Consider the following 20,642-nt stretch of genomic DNA (forward strand, 5'->3'; position numbering starts at 1 on the left):
TATATATTTATATAAATATCCTCAATATACTAAAAATACAAGTATTAAATAATAAAATTAAGCGAAGCATTATTAAAATAAAAATTCTGTAGCTAAATTTTTTGATTGATAAAGTATTATATAGTTCTTATTTGTTGGCTTATTCTTCCGTGTATTATTTAAAATTTTCCTTATGATATTTATCTGTATCTTGATATATTAAATTTACGAATAATACTAATTATGTAAGTGGGATATATATCTTGTGTTCATTGTTGTAGGGAATGATACCATTTATGGAGTTTTCACCATTGATTATGGTGGTGTCATCTCTAGATCATTTCGAGGAATCATTATTCATTAGAACACGAGCCACGGACAACATCGCTACGTTCGGATCCCTTCTCGGGGCCATGCTCCTCCTAGATTTGCTTTCACCGTCCCACGTCACCTTGATATTCACTCAATTAAACGTCCTAATTGGTATCTTTCATGTGCAAAACTTGGCTCCACCATCTCATGCACCCCTTGGTCATGGTGCTAGGTTAAGGTCACGCTCTTTCGCGGCCCCGAGCGCCATGTTGCTGCCTTAGAAGGTGCTACTCTGCTTCAACACCAATGCCACCAAGAACCCTAAAATGGATCCTTCTATGGTTCACTACCATCCAAGAACTCCCAAGACATATATCTTCCCTTAGATTTCCATTTGCCACTCTCGTTTTCTCGAACAGGGCAGCGGAGATACATGTCGGCCTCCCAACGGTTTTGATCGAGGAATAGATATGAGTCTAGCTTGGTTGAACCCTAGCTCTAATGGAAAATCTCAGGATTTCAAATTAATGGATTTGAAAATCATTGATTTGAATCCTTCTTTGATTAAATCTCTTGCTTGCATGAACATAGAATTTCAAAGTAAATTTCAAATCCATCGATTAAAAATATGTTGCTTGGATGAAAGATTTAAGAATTTCAAATCTTAGAAAAATATACTCTATTATTCTTTATTTCTTTATATATTTTAAAATCAAAACAAATATTATTATTACAACATAACCTTGTCCAATTTAAAATAATATAAATTTACATTTTATTTATTTAATTGTATTAAATTCTAAATTCACATATATAAACTTTTAAAAAAATATTTTATAATTTTTTCTAAAAATCAAATATATATCTTATTATAATAGTTTTCGCAGTTTGATTCCCTTCGGTCCATATCTAGATACTTTTCATGATCGGAGATAAATATACAAATAATAATTAAAAAAGAAATATAATAATCATATATTGCCCATAGAAATATAATAATCATGATCACCTAGTGCATACCTCAGACATGAATTTCTTCAATATATCTTGTTTCTGCACCTCATCGCTTGTCGAGGGGCCCATTTGTTTCTGTCTTTGTTCGAACTGTGGAATATATTGTTAAGACCACAAGTCAAAGTTGAAAGGTTAGTAATGGCATGGAGAATTTTGAAGGCTGAACTGCCTGAGCAAGTATGTAGGCAGACGCTATACACATCCAGATATAAATAAAAAAAAAAAAAAAACAAGAGGCCTAAGCACAAAAGCCATCTAAACGAGAGGGTGTCATTAGGACATCATACAATATGCAATGGCACAAAACCTGATCAAACTGTGAGATTCAACACTCGAATTATTCAGTGGTCTGTCATATTTGTAGATCATAACAAGTGGGCTTTAGGGGTAGACTTACAAAATATGTTGGTTAACAGAAGGCATAAGATACTTAAATCAAGTAGATGAAAATGGGAACACATAAGATGCCAAGATGGTAAATAATCTTTCGGTAAAAATGCATCAAAGCAAAGCCATGGTAAATTAATAGATCAAAATATGTAGCCTCTATCACTGTATGGGTACCAACTTGCGCACCAGTCTTACAAGTCAAACCAACACAAGAAGAAACCAACCAACTAGCTCAAGTGGTAGTGTCGTTTCGTTTTCAAGGAAAAGTCATCTGTTAAAACCATAACACAATCAGCTTACCATCATTTTCTCCACTGTTGACCGTGTTTCTGGGTCCAAATCAGACAACTTGCTGCTTTCCGGCTCAACTTTCTGGGTGTCAACCTCTGGCTCACCCTTTACCAAGTACTTCCACCATTCCATCTGGTTCTGTTTTGTTAGGAGAATGGAGATAGATTTCTGGTCCTCTGCAAGAAATGAATCATTAATGGGCTGCTGGTTGCTAGTTACCGAACACTTGAAGCATAAATGATAACCACAAGAACATCATGAATGTGAGCTATATTGCATACCTAAACTCCATAAGCAATCGTCAACCTTGACTAGAATAAGTACTGGTTGACTGTTGACATGATAAATGTGAAATTTCTAACAAGCTACTCACGAGTAAGAGATGAAGAAATTTCATATCCCAACAAAAAACCATCTTACTTTCTTAATTCTAGCAAATGCCAATTCTGGAAACCATTGAAAATAAAGAAAGATAATCATCAGGGATCACAACAAACATTAATAAATACAAATAAATAAGCTCAAATCACACATACCGCCTGAATTTCAAACAAATAGAGTACGACAATACAGCGTCATGCAACCTCCCCAATCTGAAACTTTTTTTCCCAAGGTAAAAACATGAATTAACTTCAAAATATAGGATCAATAATGCAAAATCGTGCATGATCATATAAACGTACATGAGGTGCTGGGATTGATTCAGGGAATCCAAATCCCGAGAATCAATTAGGGTTTTGGCTTGAAGAAAACATGAAGAACACCGTCGCGAACAAAAAAACCTTGAACCGTAGAAGATTTCAAATCAGCGGCTGTGGTTATGGATTTAAATCCGTTAAAAACTAAGATATAAATCCATGACCCAAATCAATAGATTTGCAATCTCAAATCTGCAAGGTCAGCCAAACAGTTCAAGTGGATTTGGGTTGTGGATTTGAAATTTAAATCGGCCCAAATTCACCAATCCAAGCAGGGCGAAGGGAAAATTGTTATTTTGTTTCTTTATGTTTGTCATTTTGTGATTTGGTTTATTATATTTTCAAATTTTTGTTTTAGTCCGCTATCTTTGTTTTTTTGGCAATTTTTAGTCATTTTTTCGATGTGACGCTGATGTTGCGCCAATTGAGTGCTTATGTGGAGCTGACATGCATGTATAGTGCCATGTAAAACATTTTCGAAGAAAAAAGACAGAAATTGCCAAAAATAGGAACATGCATGACTAAAATTGAAATATAAAAATATAAAGGATCGAAATCGCAAAGTGACAAATATACCGTACCAAAATTACAGTTTTTCCTACTTTTAATATATAGTGTTTATATATGTATAAGTGTATATATTAACCACTTGATCAAATTATCAGGAAATATAAAGAGTACAATTCACAGCGATATAGTTTAAAAAATAAAGATTGGTTAAAAATTAATAAATTAATTAATGATGCACCAAGATCTTTTTAAAGTTAAATGATGCACCAAGAATTAAACTTGTGTTACAAGCATAATTTAAAATGCTCTAGTAATTAACTACAGACAGACAATTCATGCTTATTTGCACTTGCATCAAAATATAACAAATACTACGAGTCGGAAAACTTGTCTTTTTTGTGTGTTGGATACAATATGAGATAGCATTCCATCTTTATGGGAATAATCTTGTGGTCACATATCAAACAACAATTTTAAAACTTGGAATTAGCGTGAGATTTTCATCTATGTTTCCTGTGTTTTGAATGGACTCGGAAATATATATATATATATATACTAGTAACGCATCACACGCGTTGCATGTGTAACATAATATATATATATATTTTAAAGATGATTGAATTTTTTTTAGTGTAAAAGTTCTATATATATTTATATCAGAGAAGGGGAAAATAGGAAAAAAAAAATTTAGTTTGTTAATGCCACACCAAAAAACATTTTTTCTAATGCTTTCAACTTTTATATATATATATATATATATATATTGTAGGTATTGGCTCACCAATGCTCGGATATACATTTACCAAGGATGCACAAGAATGTCCAGGGAGTTGCTGCAGGTAATCAAGACTTTTCGGTTAGCTGGTAACTGCTAATAACCGATGGATAAGGTGTGATCCAGCTGGATAAAAGAAGCAGCTCTAATTCACTTTATATAAGAGGATTGCAGCATACTTAGAAGAGTAGTGTGTATCAATTGGTTCATATTGTATTCTTTCTTCTTTCGGGATTGATGTTGTATATCTTGAATTCTCTGTAACTATGAAACCATGTTCTTGGTTATAGTGATAGATCTCTATGAAGGTCAAGAAGTGGATGTAGGATTTATCCGAACCACTATAAACTCTTGGTGTTGATTGTGTTCTTCTTATGGTGTTTATTATTCTTGCATGTGTGATCTTATATCGAGGGTGATTCTTGAAACAAAGAGGTGATTGTGTGTTGTGAATCACAACAAACTGGCATCAGAGAATTGGTTACAATCATCAATGGGTTCAACAAAGTTTGATATAGAGAAATTCACCGGGAAAAACGATTTCGGATTGTGGCGCTTGAAAATGAGAGCCCTACTGGTTCAACAAGGCACGGATTAGGCACTTCTTGGGGAAGAAAGGATGGCAGATTCTCTAAAAGAACCAGAGAAGAAAACCATTTTGGCAAAAGCCCACAGTGCACTTATCTTGAGTCTTGGAGATAGAGTTCTGAGGGAAGTTTCGAAGGAGACAGGTGCTGCTGCGATTTGGATCAAGCTGGAGAGTTTGTACATGACAAAGTCCTTGGAAAATCGTCTCTTCTTGAAACAGAAACTATATACCTTCAAGATGCCAAACGGAAAGGAAATCGAAGATCATGTAGATAACTTTAACAAGATCATCTTAGATCTGGAGAACATTGATATCAAAATCTAGGATGAAGATCAGGCATTTCTCTTGTTACAATCTCTTCCAGACTCTTATGAACAATTAAGGGATACAATGATATATGGAAGAGATGCTCTAACACTTGAAGAGGTACATGTTGCGCTAATGTCGAAAGAACTCAATAAGAAATCAGAGTTGGTGAATGGAAATTCAACAGAGGGCCTATTTGTAAGGGGCCGCACTGAAAAGAGAGATTACAAGAACAAGGATAGGCCTCGGTTCAGGTCTAAGTCAAGAACCAAAAGGAAGTGTTTTCTTTGTCACAAAGAGGGACACTTCAAGAGGGAATGTCCAGAACTCAAGAGAAAGAATAAGGACAAAGAAGTAGAATCTGGAGATGTTCTTTTCATATGAGCCCAAATAAACACTGGTTTTGTGACCTCATTAAAGGAGATGGTGGATAGGTTCTAATGGGAAACAATGTGGCTTGTAAAGTAGAAGGTGTAGGGTCAATCAAGCTCAAACTTGTAGATGGTACAGTGAAAGTCATTACTAATGTAAGGTTTGTTCCAGGATTAAAAAGAAATTTAATCTCTTTAGGGATGCTTGATCAACAAGGATACACTTTCAAAGCCAAAGATGGAGTACTTCTCACCATATCGAAAGGGGCTTTGGTGTTCATGAAAGGATTAAGGCATAATGGATTATACACTTTACAAGGCACAACTCACCAAAATTCTAATGTTCTCTCAGTTTCACCTACTGATGACAGAACTAGACTCTGGCACTTGAGGCTAGGACATATAAGTGAAAAAGGATTGAGTGAGCTATGTAAGCAAGGAATTTTTAGAAATGGTCAAATCAGTAAACTTGAGTTTTGCGAGCACTGTGTACTGGGAAAACAAACAAGACTCAAGTTTAATAAAGCAATCCATAGAACTAAGGGCACACTTGATTATATCCATTCAGATGTTTGGGGGCCATCAAGAACTGCCACACATGGTGGATCTAGATATTTCATAATATTCATAGACGATTACTTTCGAAGGGTGTTGCTATACTTGATGAAACACAAGAATGAGGCCCTAAGTAAATTCATATAATGGAAATCCTTGGTTGAGAATCAAACCAGCAGGAGAATCAAGCGTCTTAGAACTGATAATGGACTGGAATTCTTGGATCATAAGTTTACTGATCTGTGCAAGAAGAATGAGATTGCTAGGCAACTCACGGTGAGGCATACTCCTCAACAGAATGGTCTTGCAGAGCGAATGAATCGAACCTTACTGGAGAGAGTAAGATGCATGCTATCATGTGCTAAACTTCCTGCATCTTTCTGGGGAGAAGCTGTAAACACGACATGCTATCTAGTTAATAGATCTCCCTCAACAGCACTCAACTTTAGAACTCCTATGGAAGCATGGTCAGGAGAATTGGCTAGATATGAACACCTAAGGATATTTTGAATGCACTGCATACATGCATGTTTCGAGTGGAAAGTTGGAACCAAGAGCTAAGAAGGGAATCTTCTTAGGTTATCCTGAAGGAACCAAAGGTTACAGGATTTGGATCCAAGAGAATGGTGCTGGAAAATGCATTATCAGCAGGGATGTTACATTCAATGAGGACAGTATCTTACAAACTGTGAAGACTTCAGATGTAAATGAAACTCAAGTTGAACAGAGTGATGAAGTTCAAGTTGAGGTGGAGCCTAGTGAGCAAACCACTGACACATCAGATAACTTGGAAAGTTATAAATTAGCTCGAGACAGGGCTAGAAGGGAAATAAAACCACCAAACAGGTTTGGTTATGCTGATTTAATTTCCTATGCTTTAAGTGCAGCAGAAATGTTAAATGATGAAGAACCACAATCCTATAAAGAAGCAATATCCTGTAAGGAAAGGGATTATTGGCAATCTGCTATGTATGATGAGTTGGATTCATTGTATAAGAATGAAACATGGGATCTGGTGGAGCTTCCTAAAGGTAAAAGGAGAGTGGGGTGCAAGTGGATTTACAAGAAGAATGAAGGTATTCCAGGAGTAGAAAAAGCAAGGTACAAGGCAAGGTTGGTAGCAAATGGGTTTACACAAAAATAAGGAGTGGATTTTAATGAAATATTCTCCCCAGTTGTGAAACACACCTCTATAAGAATATTGTTGTTCATAACAACTAATCAAGACTTAGAACTTGAGCAAATGGATGTAAAAACAGCTTTTTTACATGGCCATCTTGAGGAAACAATATTCATGAAACAACCGGAAGGATTTGTCATTGCTGGGAAAGAACACATGGTGTGTCAACTTAAGAAATCTCTTTATGGTCTCAAGCAATATCCGAGGCAGTGGTATAAAAGATTTGACAGCTTCATGTTAGAGAAGGAATTCAACAGGAGCAGCTTTGACACATGTGTTTACTTCAAAAGAATATCAGAAAATTGCATGATCTACTTGTTATTATATGTAGATGACATGCTTATTGCTTGTAAAGAAAGGGATAAAATCATGGAGCTTAAGGGTCTGTTGCAAAGAGAATTTGACATGAAGGATCTTGGCCCTACTAAAAGAGTTCTGGGAATGGACATACTCAGGAACAGACACAAAGGAATAATGTATATCTCACAGCAAGATTACATTAGAAAAGTTATTAAGAAGTTTAGAATGGAGGATTACAAACCAGTAAGGACTCCACTGACTCCTCATTTTAGATTGTCTACTGAACAATGCCCAAAGAATGATGAAGAGCAGGAATACATGAACAAGGTCCCATACTCTAGTGCAACTGGCAGCCTTATGTATGCCATGGTGTGTACACGTCCCGATTTAGCTCATGCTACCAGCTTGGTAGTAGATTTATGGCAAATCCAGGAGCTGAACATTGGAATGCTGTGAAGTGGATTCTAAGGTATATGAAAGGAGCAGCATCATTAGGATTGGTGTTTGGAACTGATAGAGAAATGGGTGATACACTGGTAGGGTACGTGGATGCAGACTTTGCTGGTGATCTTGATAAAAGGAGATCAACCACTGGATACATCTTCACTTATGGTGGAAATACAATCAGTTGGAAAGCAACACTACAACCTATTTTTGCTTTATCAACCACATAATCGGAGTATGTTGCTGCAACTGAGGCAGTAAAAGAAGCCATTTGGCTGCAAGGGATCCAAAGTGAACTACTAAATAAAAGTGTGGAAGCTACTGTATTTAGTGACAGCCAAAGTGCTTTGCATCTAACCAAAAACCCGATGCACCATGAGAGTACTAAACACATTGATATAAGGATGCATTTTATTAGAAATGTGGTGGAGCAGTGGAAAGTGAGGATGGAAAAGATCTAAACTTTGGACAACCCCGCAGACATGCTGACAAAAACACTTCCTGGTGTCAAGTTTAAGTATTGTTTAGACTTGGTTAACATTGGGAATTTGGATGCTTTCACAAAGTAAAGGGCTATGATGGACCTGAGAGATCATCGGTGAACCAAGGTGGAGATTTGTAGGTATTGGCTCACCAATGCTCGGATATACATTTACCAAGGATGCACAAGAATGTCCAGGGAGTTGCTGCAGGTGATCAAAACTTTTCGGTTAGTTGGTAACTGCTAATAACGGATGGATAAGGTGTGATCCAGCTGGATAAAAGAAGCAACTCTAATTCACTTTATATAAGAGGATTGCAACATACTTAGAAGAGTAGTGTGTATCAATTGGTTCATATTGTATTCTTTCTTCTTTCGGGATTGGTGTTGTATCTTGAATTCTCTGTAACTCTGAAACCGTGTTCTTGGTTATAGTGATAGATCTCTATGAAGGTCAAGAAGTGGATGTAGGATTTATCCGAACCACTATAAACTCTTGGTGTTGATTGTGTTCTTCTTATGGTGTCTATTATTCTTGCATGTGTGATCTTATATCGAGGGTGATTCTTGAAACAATGAGGTGATTGTGTGCTGTGAATCACAACATATATATTTATGCTGGTTTATTCTTTATCATGGATTACGAAAATTATTTGAAAAATAAATTATATATTTAGGACATATGAAAAAAAAAATATGACATCTATATTTGGAACAGATGTAGTACGTGTCTGGATTTTTTTTTTTTTTTTTATGATTACTATAATTTTATAAAAGAGAGAAAACATTATGCCTTCAAGAGAATTTATCGGGGTAGGCAACGAAATGGAAGAGGTAAGTTAATGTAAGCTACAACTAATATTTTTTGGAAAAAAAAAATATAATGTATAAAATTTATTAATTTTTCAATATTGATCTACCCACCCTTTTGTTTCAACTAAATCCATTTCCAAAATGAACTAGGTGTGGACTGGTAACAAAATTGGTTGGATATTAGTTGACTTAATCTATAGATAGATCGTGAAGTCGTTGCATTAATACACACATACACACATATTTATAAAACCAACGTAATAACTTACAAACTATGTTAATTAAGTAAATCGCATTGAGAAATTTCTGTGCAACAAACTCCTTCAAGAATGTATATATATACATAATAAATCAAACTTTTGATCTTTAATTTGTGAAGCTCTCACTTACTCTTTCAACTCGAGCACCCTTTAACACAGTCATTACATTAATTACATTGTTTATTTGGCAGGTAGTTGCCACCAAGAACATATTCCAGTCACTTTTTAAATAATTTTTTTTTTAAAAAAATGCAAATGAGTTGTAAAGTAAAGCCAATCAGCGATTCAAAAGGCTCCTCTCCTTCCAGCTCTATTTGAATTTGTTGGCAAGTTTAAATTTGTCGTTGAATTATTAATTGTGTAGAGTTTGAATTATGTTGAATCAAAGGTGACACGAACCCAAGATTTATGGAATCTACGTAGTTTAGGTTCTCATTTATTGACAAATATATCGAACACACTTTTAAATAATGTTTGTTTACTTACATGTTTTCAAGCCAAGATTTGGATGTTTTTAACTTTTTTTTTTTTTTTTTTGTCTTTTTAAAAAAACAGGAATTGAATACATATAATAACTATAGATAACGTAACCTTGAATTGTATGGGTTGTGGAGTTGTAGTCCTTTTCTGGGATCCCACTTTTACTGAATTCATATATTTAAAGGTGGTTAAAGGGTAATATTTGCACATAATTTTGTTGCCCCCACGCTTTTACTTTGTGTTATCCTCACGCAAAAACAAAGGCAAATTATAAACAAAGAGATGCGTTGCTGTTTATCATAATTTCTATTTAATAATTAATATATGCTTCAAAGCAACACTTTTGTTACCCTTGATTTGAGGGGAGATATTTTCTGCAAATGGTAAATATAAAATATATATATAAAAAATTGACCTTTCCCAAATGACAAAGCCAAATAAAAATATACGCATCTGCTCTCCCAGTATCTCTCCATAAAATATAATAATCTTATGGAAATTTCACTCAAATAGCAAAAGTAAAATAATAAACAATCAATTTCTATTTGTTATTTGTATTTTTGGCATTCCATTATTAACTGTGTCAATTTTGTTAGACTGATATATTATTCGATTCGATTCAAAAAATTAATATTTTTCAGGTTAAAATTATATTTTTTTATTAAAAAAATAATCGATTCATTCATCAGAATCATCACAAAGATGTAAATTGGTGAGATCATCTTCTCTGAACACGACGAGAGACGTGCTCTTATTAAATAGGCCAACCAAATCCTCCACTGCTTCCAAATTTCTTTTTCTTTTTCTTTTTCCTGTGTTTAAAATGGGAACTTGAAAATGAAAATGCAAACCTTTTGTATGGTATCTGGTGAGCAAAAGAACAAAATCATCGATGATTCTAGTCCGCTGCTTCTCCTCCACCCCGCTAAATTTGCCCTAATCTTCAACTTCTTCTGTCCTTTCATCTAACACAATTTATACCCAGTACTTTGAACCATTTAATTCAGCTCATAGCTTGTAGACATAGATCCGTGTGATTGTACGGCAGTTGGAAAAATGGGTTCTTGATTTTACTTCTAAAGATTGGTTTTTTTTTTTGTTTTTGTTTTTGTTTTTTGGGTACGTCTTTCGTGTTCACACGTTTCATTTTTCTTAATGTTCAAAAGGGTGCGTAAAGATCAGAATTTTCTTGCAGTATAGTCCGGGAAAAGGTTGTGAGAGTCTAAATTTTTTGGTTTTCTTGAATGTACTGGAGATGAGGGACTTTCCATCTTGTTTCGGAGAAAGTGGAGTTCAGGTTGCTGATGCTTCTTCTTCTGGGTTAGGTGCGAGAAAAGGTCCTCATAATTCTGTTACCTGCATATATAGGTGTAAATTGCTCGGTAAATCTTGTTTAATCGGCATTATATGGAGCAAGAACATGATGGGTCACTGCCTTAGTGTTGAATTAGATGATGCATCAAATCGTTGTATCTGTAAAGTAGATGTGAAGCCTTCTTTGTTCTTCAAAAGAAAAGGATCCAAATGTTTCGAAGTGAATGCTAGTAAAATTGAGGTGTTTTGGGATCTTTCATCGGCGAAATTTGGTCCCGGACCTGAGCCTTTTGAGGGGTATTATGTCGCAGTTGTTTGTAAGGGGGAAATGGTTTTGGTAATTGGGGATCTTAGGAAAGAAGCATTCAAGAAAACTGGAGCAATTAGTGCCTTCAGCAATGCAATGTTCATCTCCAAGAGGGAGCATATTTCTGGAAAGAGGGTCTATGGTACCAAGGCACAATTCTGTGATAATGGACAGATTCATGACCTAAGAATCGAGTGTGATTCGAGTACTATCGAGGAGCCTTGTTTACTGATTCATATTGATGCAAAACCAGTGATGCAGGTGAAGCATCTCCAATGGAAATTTCGAGGCAATTACTCGATATTAGTAGATGGGCTCCCTGTTGAAGTCTATTGGGATGTGCACAATTGGCTATTCGGTTCGAGTATAGGGAATGCAGTTTTCATGTTTCAGACAAGTTTATCTGCAGAGAAGTTGTGGAGTAGCCCAACTCTGCCCGATTCCTCCGAATTTCCATGGAGCTGCTCCGAGAGTTTCATGGATTCTAAAGTACCAGGTCTTGGTTTTTCTTTCTTCTTGTACGCTTGGAAGAATGAATAATAGATTATGATTGATTCATCATCGATTAGTGACCATATTTTTTAATATTCATGGAGTTGTTTGATTGAGTTCTATCAATTAATATGGGTTTTGTTTCATGTAGTAAGTAATTCTTTGCAGTATCTGGTGTTATGGTTACATTGATTAGTGTTGGAAACTTAGATCAACTCCTACTCCCTTAGAACTTCGATCACTCAAGAATCATTGCCAAGTGGCCTTGATTCATCTTGATTCTATCAGATGTTTATTCTATTCAATGGAATGGATATTCAACTGAAGCCCAAGAAAGCAAGTTATTGAACAAGTCATTTTTCTCATACTTGTGAAAAAAACAAGAATTATTGAATAAAATCAAGACAGAAGTCTCCTTCAAACACAAGATGTTGAATAAGTCCTGTAATAAAAGAAAGTAAGTGCTTTGTGACTTTTGCTTCTTGCCATTTAAAAGTGTCCATTAATTCATCCTCTTTTTAATGACAACATTTATTTGGAGACCAGCATGATTTCATTTCTTTGGTCTTGTGCACTTGCGGTAGCTATGATTTTTGTGTCCGAATTTGTTTGAATAATGTTTAGACGATAAAAATGTGGAGGATATTATTAGTGAAGTAGATCTCTTACGAAATAGTGTCATAGAATATCGGTCAGATGAGATGACTCGATCCATAAATTGAGTGATAATACTGTTTAATAGGAGATTTATGTTATTAGTGTTTTGGGCCAAATAAGGAATCTAGATTCCAAATAAAAATGTGTCATTTAATGATTTAGAATATAGGTTCAAGATGTATTTATTGTGAAATAGTGATGAATATATACTCAACAATTTAGGAGGTTCTAGTTGGACATTGATTGAGTGGGATTTTAACATTTTAAAAATATATTTAAATATTTTATGCATACATATTTAATAAAAGAAAAGATATACATCCTTATCAGTTTGCCATCCACTTGTTGGGGGATTAAATGAATATTTGTGACTTTGTAATACCTATAGAAAACCAAAAGAGGCCAGTTTTCCACCCAAGTGTCACAATATTTTTTTAAAATATTTTCCATGTCAAAGACGATATAAATTTCCCCAAAACATGTACTTTAAAAAAGCAAACATCAATTTTCTTTCTTTGAATTTATAGAGTTGAATTGGAATAAGAAATATAAATATAAATATAAATTTGAATTTTTCTTTTTTGAATTCAATTTCAAATTCCATTCAAAGGCACGCAGAGACTCGAATTCAATGGATAACGAGAGATGCGCGGCCAGAATTGATTATACGACTCTTTAGCATATTTTGAAAATCAACACAGATTTATATGTAAAACGACGTGTTTTTCACATGAAAGTATTTACTGAGAAGAATCAACTCCAAGAGAATCTAATATTCAAGTAAAATCTGACCCAAAAATTGTTCCAGAACAAGGACATGTAAACTTTAACGTATATCCAACTCCTAATACATTCTGCGCACTTTCTCAACATCCAACTTTCCTTGCACTGCCACCAAATCAAAGGAATCGCCATAAGTTCTTCTGAGAGCTTCAGCACACAAACCGTGGTCACCGTCGACGGTTGGCATCCGAACTTCCATCAATGGAGTTGCCGGATTTCGTTCCCCTGGCATGACAACCCCAACACAAACTTTAAGATTGTTTGATGAATCAATGTTCATACACAACACGATATGGGGTACTCCTTTTGGGGCAAGTGGAATCCCCGGAATCTTGAAATATCCCAAAAGATGGTTCTTTTCGACTGTATTCTCATTGCCCTCGAAAACAAATAGTAGTGCCTCAGTCTGGTTATCACGAATGGTTGTGAAAACCAGTTCTCTTTTTACTGGGATTGTGGTGTTTTGAAGTATGATTGGCACATAGTTATTTCCATGTGCTTTTATCCCAATGCTCCGTGGAGTTGCTTGAATCATTAAAAGTTCTATACCCAAAGAATCGTTGAATTCAGAAGTCAGGACACCTGCTATCGCCGCCCCTCGAACAGCAGCTTCCAGAGGGTGAATTCCAGGGTAAAAGTCTCTTTTACAAATACCCTTTACAATGTTTTGTAGCTTAGGAATATTTGAGCAGCCACCAACAAGAATTACTTCGTGTATACCCTCTATATTTTCTACCTTTGCCTCGAGTAGACACGATATAATTAACCTCTCACATTCAGCAAAAACTTCTTTATTCACTTCCTCAAACTCCTCCCTGTCGATACTTCTATATATTTTTCTTCCATTTCCCAAGTCAAGATCAATCTGGACACTGGATTGGGACGAAAGTTTGTGGATTGCATCCTGAGTGGCGACTCGAAATGATCCCATTTTTCTTATCTCATCAATCCCACGGCTCGAAAAGTGAATGTTCATATCAGGCAACAGGAGGTGCATCATATTTAGCAGTATGTCTTCACCTCCTAAAGTACTTCCCCTCATGGCTTTTATCTCTGTAACTCCCCCCGCTGTGGAAGTGACTGCCACGTCACAAAATCCAGCACCCATATTGAATATAAGTGCAACTTTTTCTCTCTCACTGCCCATATTTTCAGTTACATGTTGCAGTTGTTGCTGTGCATATAACAAGGCGACCGCTGTAGGCTCAGGTATCAACCTCCGAACATGAAGCCCTGCCATCGCACACGCTCTTTCAACTCGACTCAGTTGGAATCTGGTAAATGATACAGGAATTGTTAGGACAGCATTTCGTACGGGACGTTTTAAATGAACCTCAGCCATGGTTTTTAGTTCAAGAAGGAATATAGAGAGGACTTCTTCGGGAGTCATTGACCTCCACACGTTGTTGACCAGAGCAGCCACGAATGGCCTGACACCTATATCTAAGGTCTGGACAAGAAATGGGAGGCTTTTGCTTGCCTGAATAATGGGATCCGTGTCGACTCGACCAACCAACCTTTTCATGTTAAAAATGGCAGCACCAGATAATATCTCATACTCACGAGAGAGTTGATTGCTTATCCCGTCAACTGGAATCTCATCGTCAAACTTGACGTAAGATCTCAAACGCTTCTGTCCATTTCCCAGAAGCTCAGCATCGCAGCCATTCCAAATTGCAACGCTGGATTGAGAAGTGCCAATGTCAATCCCTATTGCTACTTCGGGGGAAGGAGGAGAAGATTTCCCATCCCCGGTTGTATCGCTGTCCGATGCCACAGTGTATTCCAGTTCCGCCATTCCTGAAAATTAAGGATTCAAATGAAAAATAATCTCCATAAACTAACATCGAGCGTAACCCCAAATACTGTACAGTTTTTCCTAGGGGTTTGCATATAATATGGCACTTCCAAGTTTAAGGCTTCACATGCACTCAATGAAATTTACCCGAAGGCCGAATCTTGTTCCTAAGATTGATATTGTCAAATATTTCTCAAGTTTACAAGATTAATACCATCATCACCTAACAAATATGCGATTGAGGAGCTAGAAATGTTTCCCACTCATCCCAGGGGAAATTCAAGGGAGCCCGAGAATGTATCCCGAAATGTATTAAGTTGCAGTCCTCTAAATTCGTTCATCTCTTTTTCGATCAAGATGGACCAAGGAACTAAATAGCTGGCAAAAAAATTCAAATTTATTTCCAAAATTTTCAAATATGTATTCAAACACTAGTCCGACTATATCAAATCGCCAGTATGCCCTTTTCTTGGTCCACACTGCCCAGACATAGGCCACCCACCACTCAGGAATTTTGACAAACACAATGTGATAAATATCAAGCAACACAAAATGTTTAATCGCAGCCTCATTCAGAATCAACTATGCACCCAAAAAAAAAAAAAGATTATCTAGAAACAAGGAAAGCGCAAGAACATGACTTAATCTCTTTTCGCACCCGGAGAAACAATCAAAACATATCAAGGGCAAGAACTAAATCATCCACAAACACGAAACTTTACCAAGAAAATGAAATCGTATAAAACCCAAAAAAAAAAAAAACTCAAACCATCATCATCACAGCTTAATAAAAATCCCACAAGGAAATCGTTAAAGAACAGAAATCGATCATTACTAACTCTGCATAAAAAAAAGGCAATTTGATTGAAGAACTACTTACTGTGTCTTGAAGGTGTAGAGAAGGCTGGAAAAGAAAAGTATAATAGCGGTTGGGATTTCTTGTTAACGAATTGGTTCGCTTAATCTAATTTACTAATATTTATCAGAACGATTTCCCGTCAATTATTATTATTATTATTATTATTATTATTATTATTATTATTATTATTATTATTATTATTATTATTATTATTATTATTATTATTATTATTATTATTTTGACATAATAATAATAATATATCATTATCTGAAACTTTATAGATATTCTATTTTATTATTCTAATATACTTCATAAATGATGGATACGAATGTTATATTTCGAAAAATGATCCACCCAAGAAATTTTTATATACACTAACATTTTCGTGGACCTGTTGCATGCTCATAAAGTTCGTATTTTTTTAAAACAAAGAATTAGAAAATAAATTTAAAATACAAAAAATATAGTATTTTTGTAAAAAAAAAAAAAAAAGTCACTAAAATGCAACAAATACATTAATTTTACAGGTTGATGACATTTTCTTAAATAAAAAGATGCTAAAGCTCACAAAGATATATAATATCATTTTGTAAATAAAAAAAATCTATTGGCTAATAAAAAATATTATTATATAAAATGATTGATTTGCCGAATAATTTTGGCTTTTTTTGTGAATTAAGTTAGGGTATAATCATAATATTATCTCAAGTTTCACCAAATAATTAAGAGATATTTAATTAAAAGGTCTCCACTATAATAATATAGTAAGATATATATATATATATATGTTGGGATCGGTTCAGAGGGTAGAGGGGGGGTGAATACACTCTGAAACTTATCTTCTTTCTTTTCAAAATGATCAAGTGAAGTTTAGTTCACTTAATCTGTTTTCTCAACTTCTAAAACGGTTTGAACAACTTAAATAGTGCGGAAATAGTTCAGAGGTTTTAGTGATGCAAAGGCAAGTTATAACACGATGTATGAGCAATATATAAGATAAATATGCAGTAAAGACTAAGGCACGATTTATGGAAGTTCGAAGGCTTAATCCTTCTACGTCTCCCCTTCTTCCACTTAGAAAGGAATTCACTAGAAGACTTTGGTTATTACAACGTCTTGCAATACACCCACTTCAGACTTAGGACTTATCCAATGCCTAATCCGAAACTCCTAGATTTACACAGATAAGATTCTCAGTTCTTATCAGACTGGTGGAAGCTTTCAGAGTAGCTTCAAGTCTCTTCAATAATGAATACAGTCCGGTTGAGCTTCTCAAACTGCAGAGCGGTCGAGAGGCTTGGAAACCCTAGGATGATCCTTGAAGATCAGATATGTAAACTGTAGGCGAGGGTTTATTTGAGCAGCAAGTGAATGATCTTGTAAGTGTGCTCAAGTATTGCTTCAGTATATCAGATGAGGACTTCTGATAGAATTCAAGTGATTGAGTTGATTGAGATTTTTCGTGTTGCTTGTCTTCTTCTTGTCACTTCTTGATCAATCTTCCCTTTATATAGGTCAATCATCAACGTCTTTATTTTTGAACGTTCTGATGCTGCATTGAATGCACATTTAATGCTTCATAAATGCATTGATGATTCTGCATGAAGATCGTACACTTCTTTAAATGCAGACAACTTCCAGGGTCCAAAACTGGTATAAATGGTCGAATGCTTTATCTGTAGCCATTCTGCGTTTTTGCCATTTTAGTGCAACCTGTTGTCTCGATGCAAGAGTCAACAAATCTTCTGATACGTCGGTTCTGCTTTTGATAAAAGATCTTGCAATGAACGTCTTGTCACAAGTATTTGTCTTGAGATATCTTGATAAGCAGTTGGCATTCTACCGGTAGATAGATTTATCCTCTGCTGGTTTGAATAACCAGTCGATAGGCTTGTGACTGCAACCGGTCGAGAGACAAAGGCGGTTGACAAGCTTCCGGTAGATAACTTGAAGGGTTTAGACGGTTGCGGTAGAAGTTGTAGTAGATTCCTGAAATACAAAAGATTGGCAGCACATTCCTATACAATGAGTTGTTGTTTGTTATCACCAAAATGTCGGATTCAACAATTTCCCCCTTTTTGGTGATGACAAAACTTAAGTGCTCCGAAAACAATATGAAAGCATTAAAATGAACTTCATTGAGAGAATGAATTTCATTAATTACAATAAGCATTCTTATTACACCTACTGAATAAAAACAAAATGAGATACAGCTGCGATAAGTAAAGAAGAGACAAGTTGTTCATCTTTTGAACCAACTGGCTCCTCCTGACCTATCGCCTTCTCTTCTTCTTCTGTCTGCTTCTTCCTTTCTTCTGGATTCTTCTTCACGTCTTCTTGCCTCTGCTGCTCTTCGTTGCTCTTCTTCCCCCTTTTTGGCATCACATTGGTTGAGTCGAAGGATGATCTCAGTGAGTTGAGTGCCAAGGCAGGCTTGAATAGTATCAATTTTTGCATCTAGTTGAGCAAGTAGAGTAGCTTGCATAGTGTCCATCCGATCATTCAACTGCCTATGAAGGCGGTTTTCGGATCTGACAACTTGTTCGGAGACGGTAGAGAGCGTTTGGATTTGAGTGCGATGATGGGCAGTGATCTCTTTGGACAGATGAGCAAGGTCTCGAGACACGGTCTCAAAATGCCGAATCATCGTCTTGCGTGAATTGTCAACCCATGAGGATGTGTTTGTGATGTCTTGTGAAAAGGATCAAACTGTTTGCATGAGCTCATGAAGCCTATTTATCAATGTGTGATCCAGAGCTGCTGCCATGGCTTCAATATATGAGTCATCAGTCTGAAGCATTTGACTCTGTGTGTCATTCCTTGGTGAAGCCGGGCCAGACTCAAGATGATGTGGTGCTGGTGATCTGGCTGGTGAGCTAGCTGATGTACCTTCCAATAGTGGTACAGTTGGAGATGTAGGAGTCTCGACTACAGCCAAGATGGTTGGTGGAGTAGCAGGATCAGCACTCGGTTCATCCATTAGGAGATCTTCCACAAACTTTTCAGTAGATGGAGACGGTTGAAGTGCTGGGTCAGCATCAGTCACTGGCTGTTCTGGAGGTGCAAGTGATACAATAGTGCTTGGTATCTCTGTTGGGGGCACTACTGCTTCACTGCTGCAAGGAGCCTCTGTCACAGAGGTGACAGGAATTTTTTGTTCAATCACTTCTAAAAAATCTTGTAGATGACTGGGAGAGGTGTGAGCGGTCGCCGCTGGAGATGAGTGAGCAGTCACAGCTGCTTCCGGTTGAATTACTGCTTGGACTGCGGTTGAGGCGGGGTCGACCGATGAAGATGCTGCCACACTCGATCTTAGAGCGGATGATTGAAACAGGTCAGCAGTGATGAGACCGGTCAGAATCTCATCTGAAAGAGTAATAGCAGAGACGTCTTCTTCACCCTGATCTTGGGTAAGAAAAGTCTTCATCATCACCTGTGCTTCCAGTCCATAAGCCTGTAAACAAGCTGCTGAAGCTGTCGTCTTTACGTTGTTAAGAACTTGGAAGTGCTGAAGTAGTTGAGTGATTTGACGTAGACTATTCTGTAGTCCAGTCAAAATCACAAAGTCATCGGTGGCGGTAGGACTCTTGGATTTGAAGTTCTTGACACGCTCAGAAATCAACAGAGATATCAGGCTTCCTCGAAGCTTCAAGTCGATGAGCTGTATTTTTCCCAGAGCCTCCACGATGTCTTCAGTGTCAGCAAAAAGAAGCATCTTCTGCTCAATAACGTTCAGAGCTTTCCACTTAGGAAATATTTGAGCAAGCGTCAGGTGAGTATGGGAATGATGCCATCTGTCAAAGCGCTGTAGGTGACGCTTGACAGTGCGGAGAAAGTGAGAGATGATCAAGTTGAGCTCTACAGTAGCTGCTGGTTGAGCCTTAGGTGAGTAGATCATCACACCTTTCCCTTTGTCCTTGGGATCAGCAAGAGTGACCTTTGGAGTTGATGAGGCACCTTCCCTGATTATCACACCCTTGGTAGGACGTGGAGCAGTAGTAGCAGTAGTGGTAGTAGTCTCGACCGTTGGCAGAATTGGTGTTGGAACGGTAGGAGCAAGTCCAGAAAGGGACTTTAACTTCTTGTGCTGCCTCTTCTTCTCGCCTGCAGGCGTGGATGGCACAGCTGCTTTGGAGACAGAAGGAGATGACTTGCTGAAGGCTTGAATCAGTGTAACGTGCTCACATGATTCTTCTTCAGAGTCAGACTCTATGATAAGTTGACGCTTGGCAGATTTCTTGGTATGGGCTGGTTTGGCCGCTACCGGGACTGTTGAAAGCGGTTGAGTGACAGCAACAACACTTGCGGTTGAAGGCAGAGTGTCGACCGCAACCTCTTTCTTGTTCAGAAACTTGAAGATTGTAGACTTGTTGAGCCATTTGGTGGGATGCAGAGGCTCAGTCTTGGAGAAGTCTACTCCAAGGACGCTCAAGATGTGGCAAATTTGCAGAGCAAATCCCTCGGATTGCCCTTTTCCCCTGATCATTTCACATAAAGTAGTGAACAATATATCTGACCAGTTGATGTTGATTTTGGAGGCGATACAAGCCATGTATTGGAATTTCTCCATCGTCACCTTGTCGTACGATCCAGCCATGGCAAGAAGATTCTTGGCCACGATGTTGGTCAATAGCCTGAATGGAGCTTTAAGAGATGTCTTCTGAGCCGACAGTTTGATCGGAGC

At 36.8% G+C, this 20,642-nt stretch overlaps 2 protein-coding genes and 1 long non-coding RNA gene across 3 annotated transcripts; 1 reads left to right on the forward strand and 2 right to left on the reverse strand.

Annotated features, from left to right (window-relative positions):
* Positions 1–2,104: 2,104 nt before the first annotated feature.
* Positions 2,105–2,797, reverse strand: LOC140876332 (uncharacterized). The gene is made up of 3 exons (XR_012148747.1): positions 2,670–2,797; positions 2,523–2,585; positions 2,105–2,432 (listed from the first exon to the last, which is right to left on the reverse strand). It is a non-coding gene; the product is annotated as an uncharacterized lncRNA (long non-coding RNA).
* Positions 2,798–10,463: 7,666 nt separating this feature from the next.
* On the forward strand, positions 10,464–12,216 carry LOC140875411 (uncharacterized). The gene has a single exon (XM_073279086.1). It carries the CDS (start codon positions 11,004–11,006, stop codon positions 11,907–11,909), a length of 906 nt encoding a protein of 301 aa, XP_073135187.1. The 5' UTR covers positions 10,464–11,003; the 3' UTR covers positions 11,910–12,216.
* Positions 12,217–13,257: 1,041 nt separating this feature from the next.
* On the reverse strand, positions 13,258–16,031 carry LOC140875158 (heat shock 70 kDa protein 8). Its single transcript, XM_073278722.1, has 2 exons — positions 15,980–16,031; positions 13,258–15,101 (listed from the first exon to the last, which is right to left on the reverse strand). The coding sequence occupies exon 2, from the start codon at positions 15,097–15,099 to the stop codon at positions 13,363–13,365; it is 1,737 nt and encodes a 578-aa protein (XP_073134823.1). The 5' UTR covers positions 15,100–15,101; positions 15,980–16,031; the 3' UTR covers positions 13,258–13,362.
* Between the last annotated feature and the right edge of the window lie 4,611 nt (positions 16,032–20,642).

The sequence above is a fragment of the Henckelia pumila genome, chromosome 1, assembly GCF_033568475.1.
Source record: "Henckelia pumila isolate YLH828 chromosome 1, ASM3356847v2, whole genome shotgun sequence".
In the NCBI taxonomy this organism is placed as follows: Eukaryota; Viridiplantae; Streptophyta; class Magnoliopsida; order Lamiales; family Gesneriaceae; genus Henckelia; species Henckelia pumila.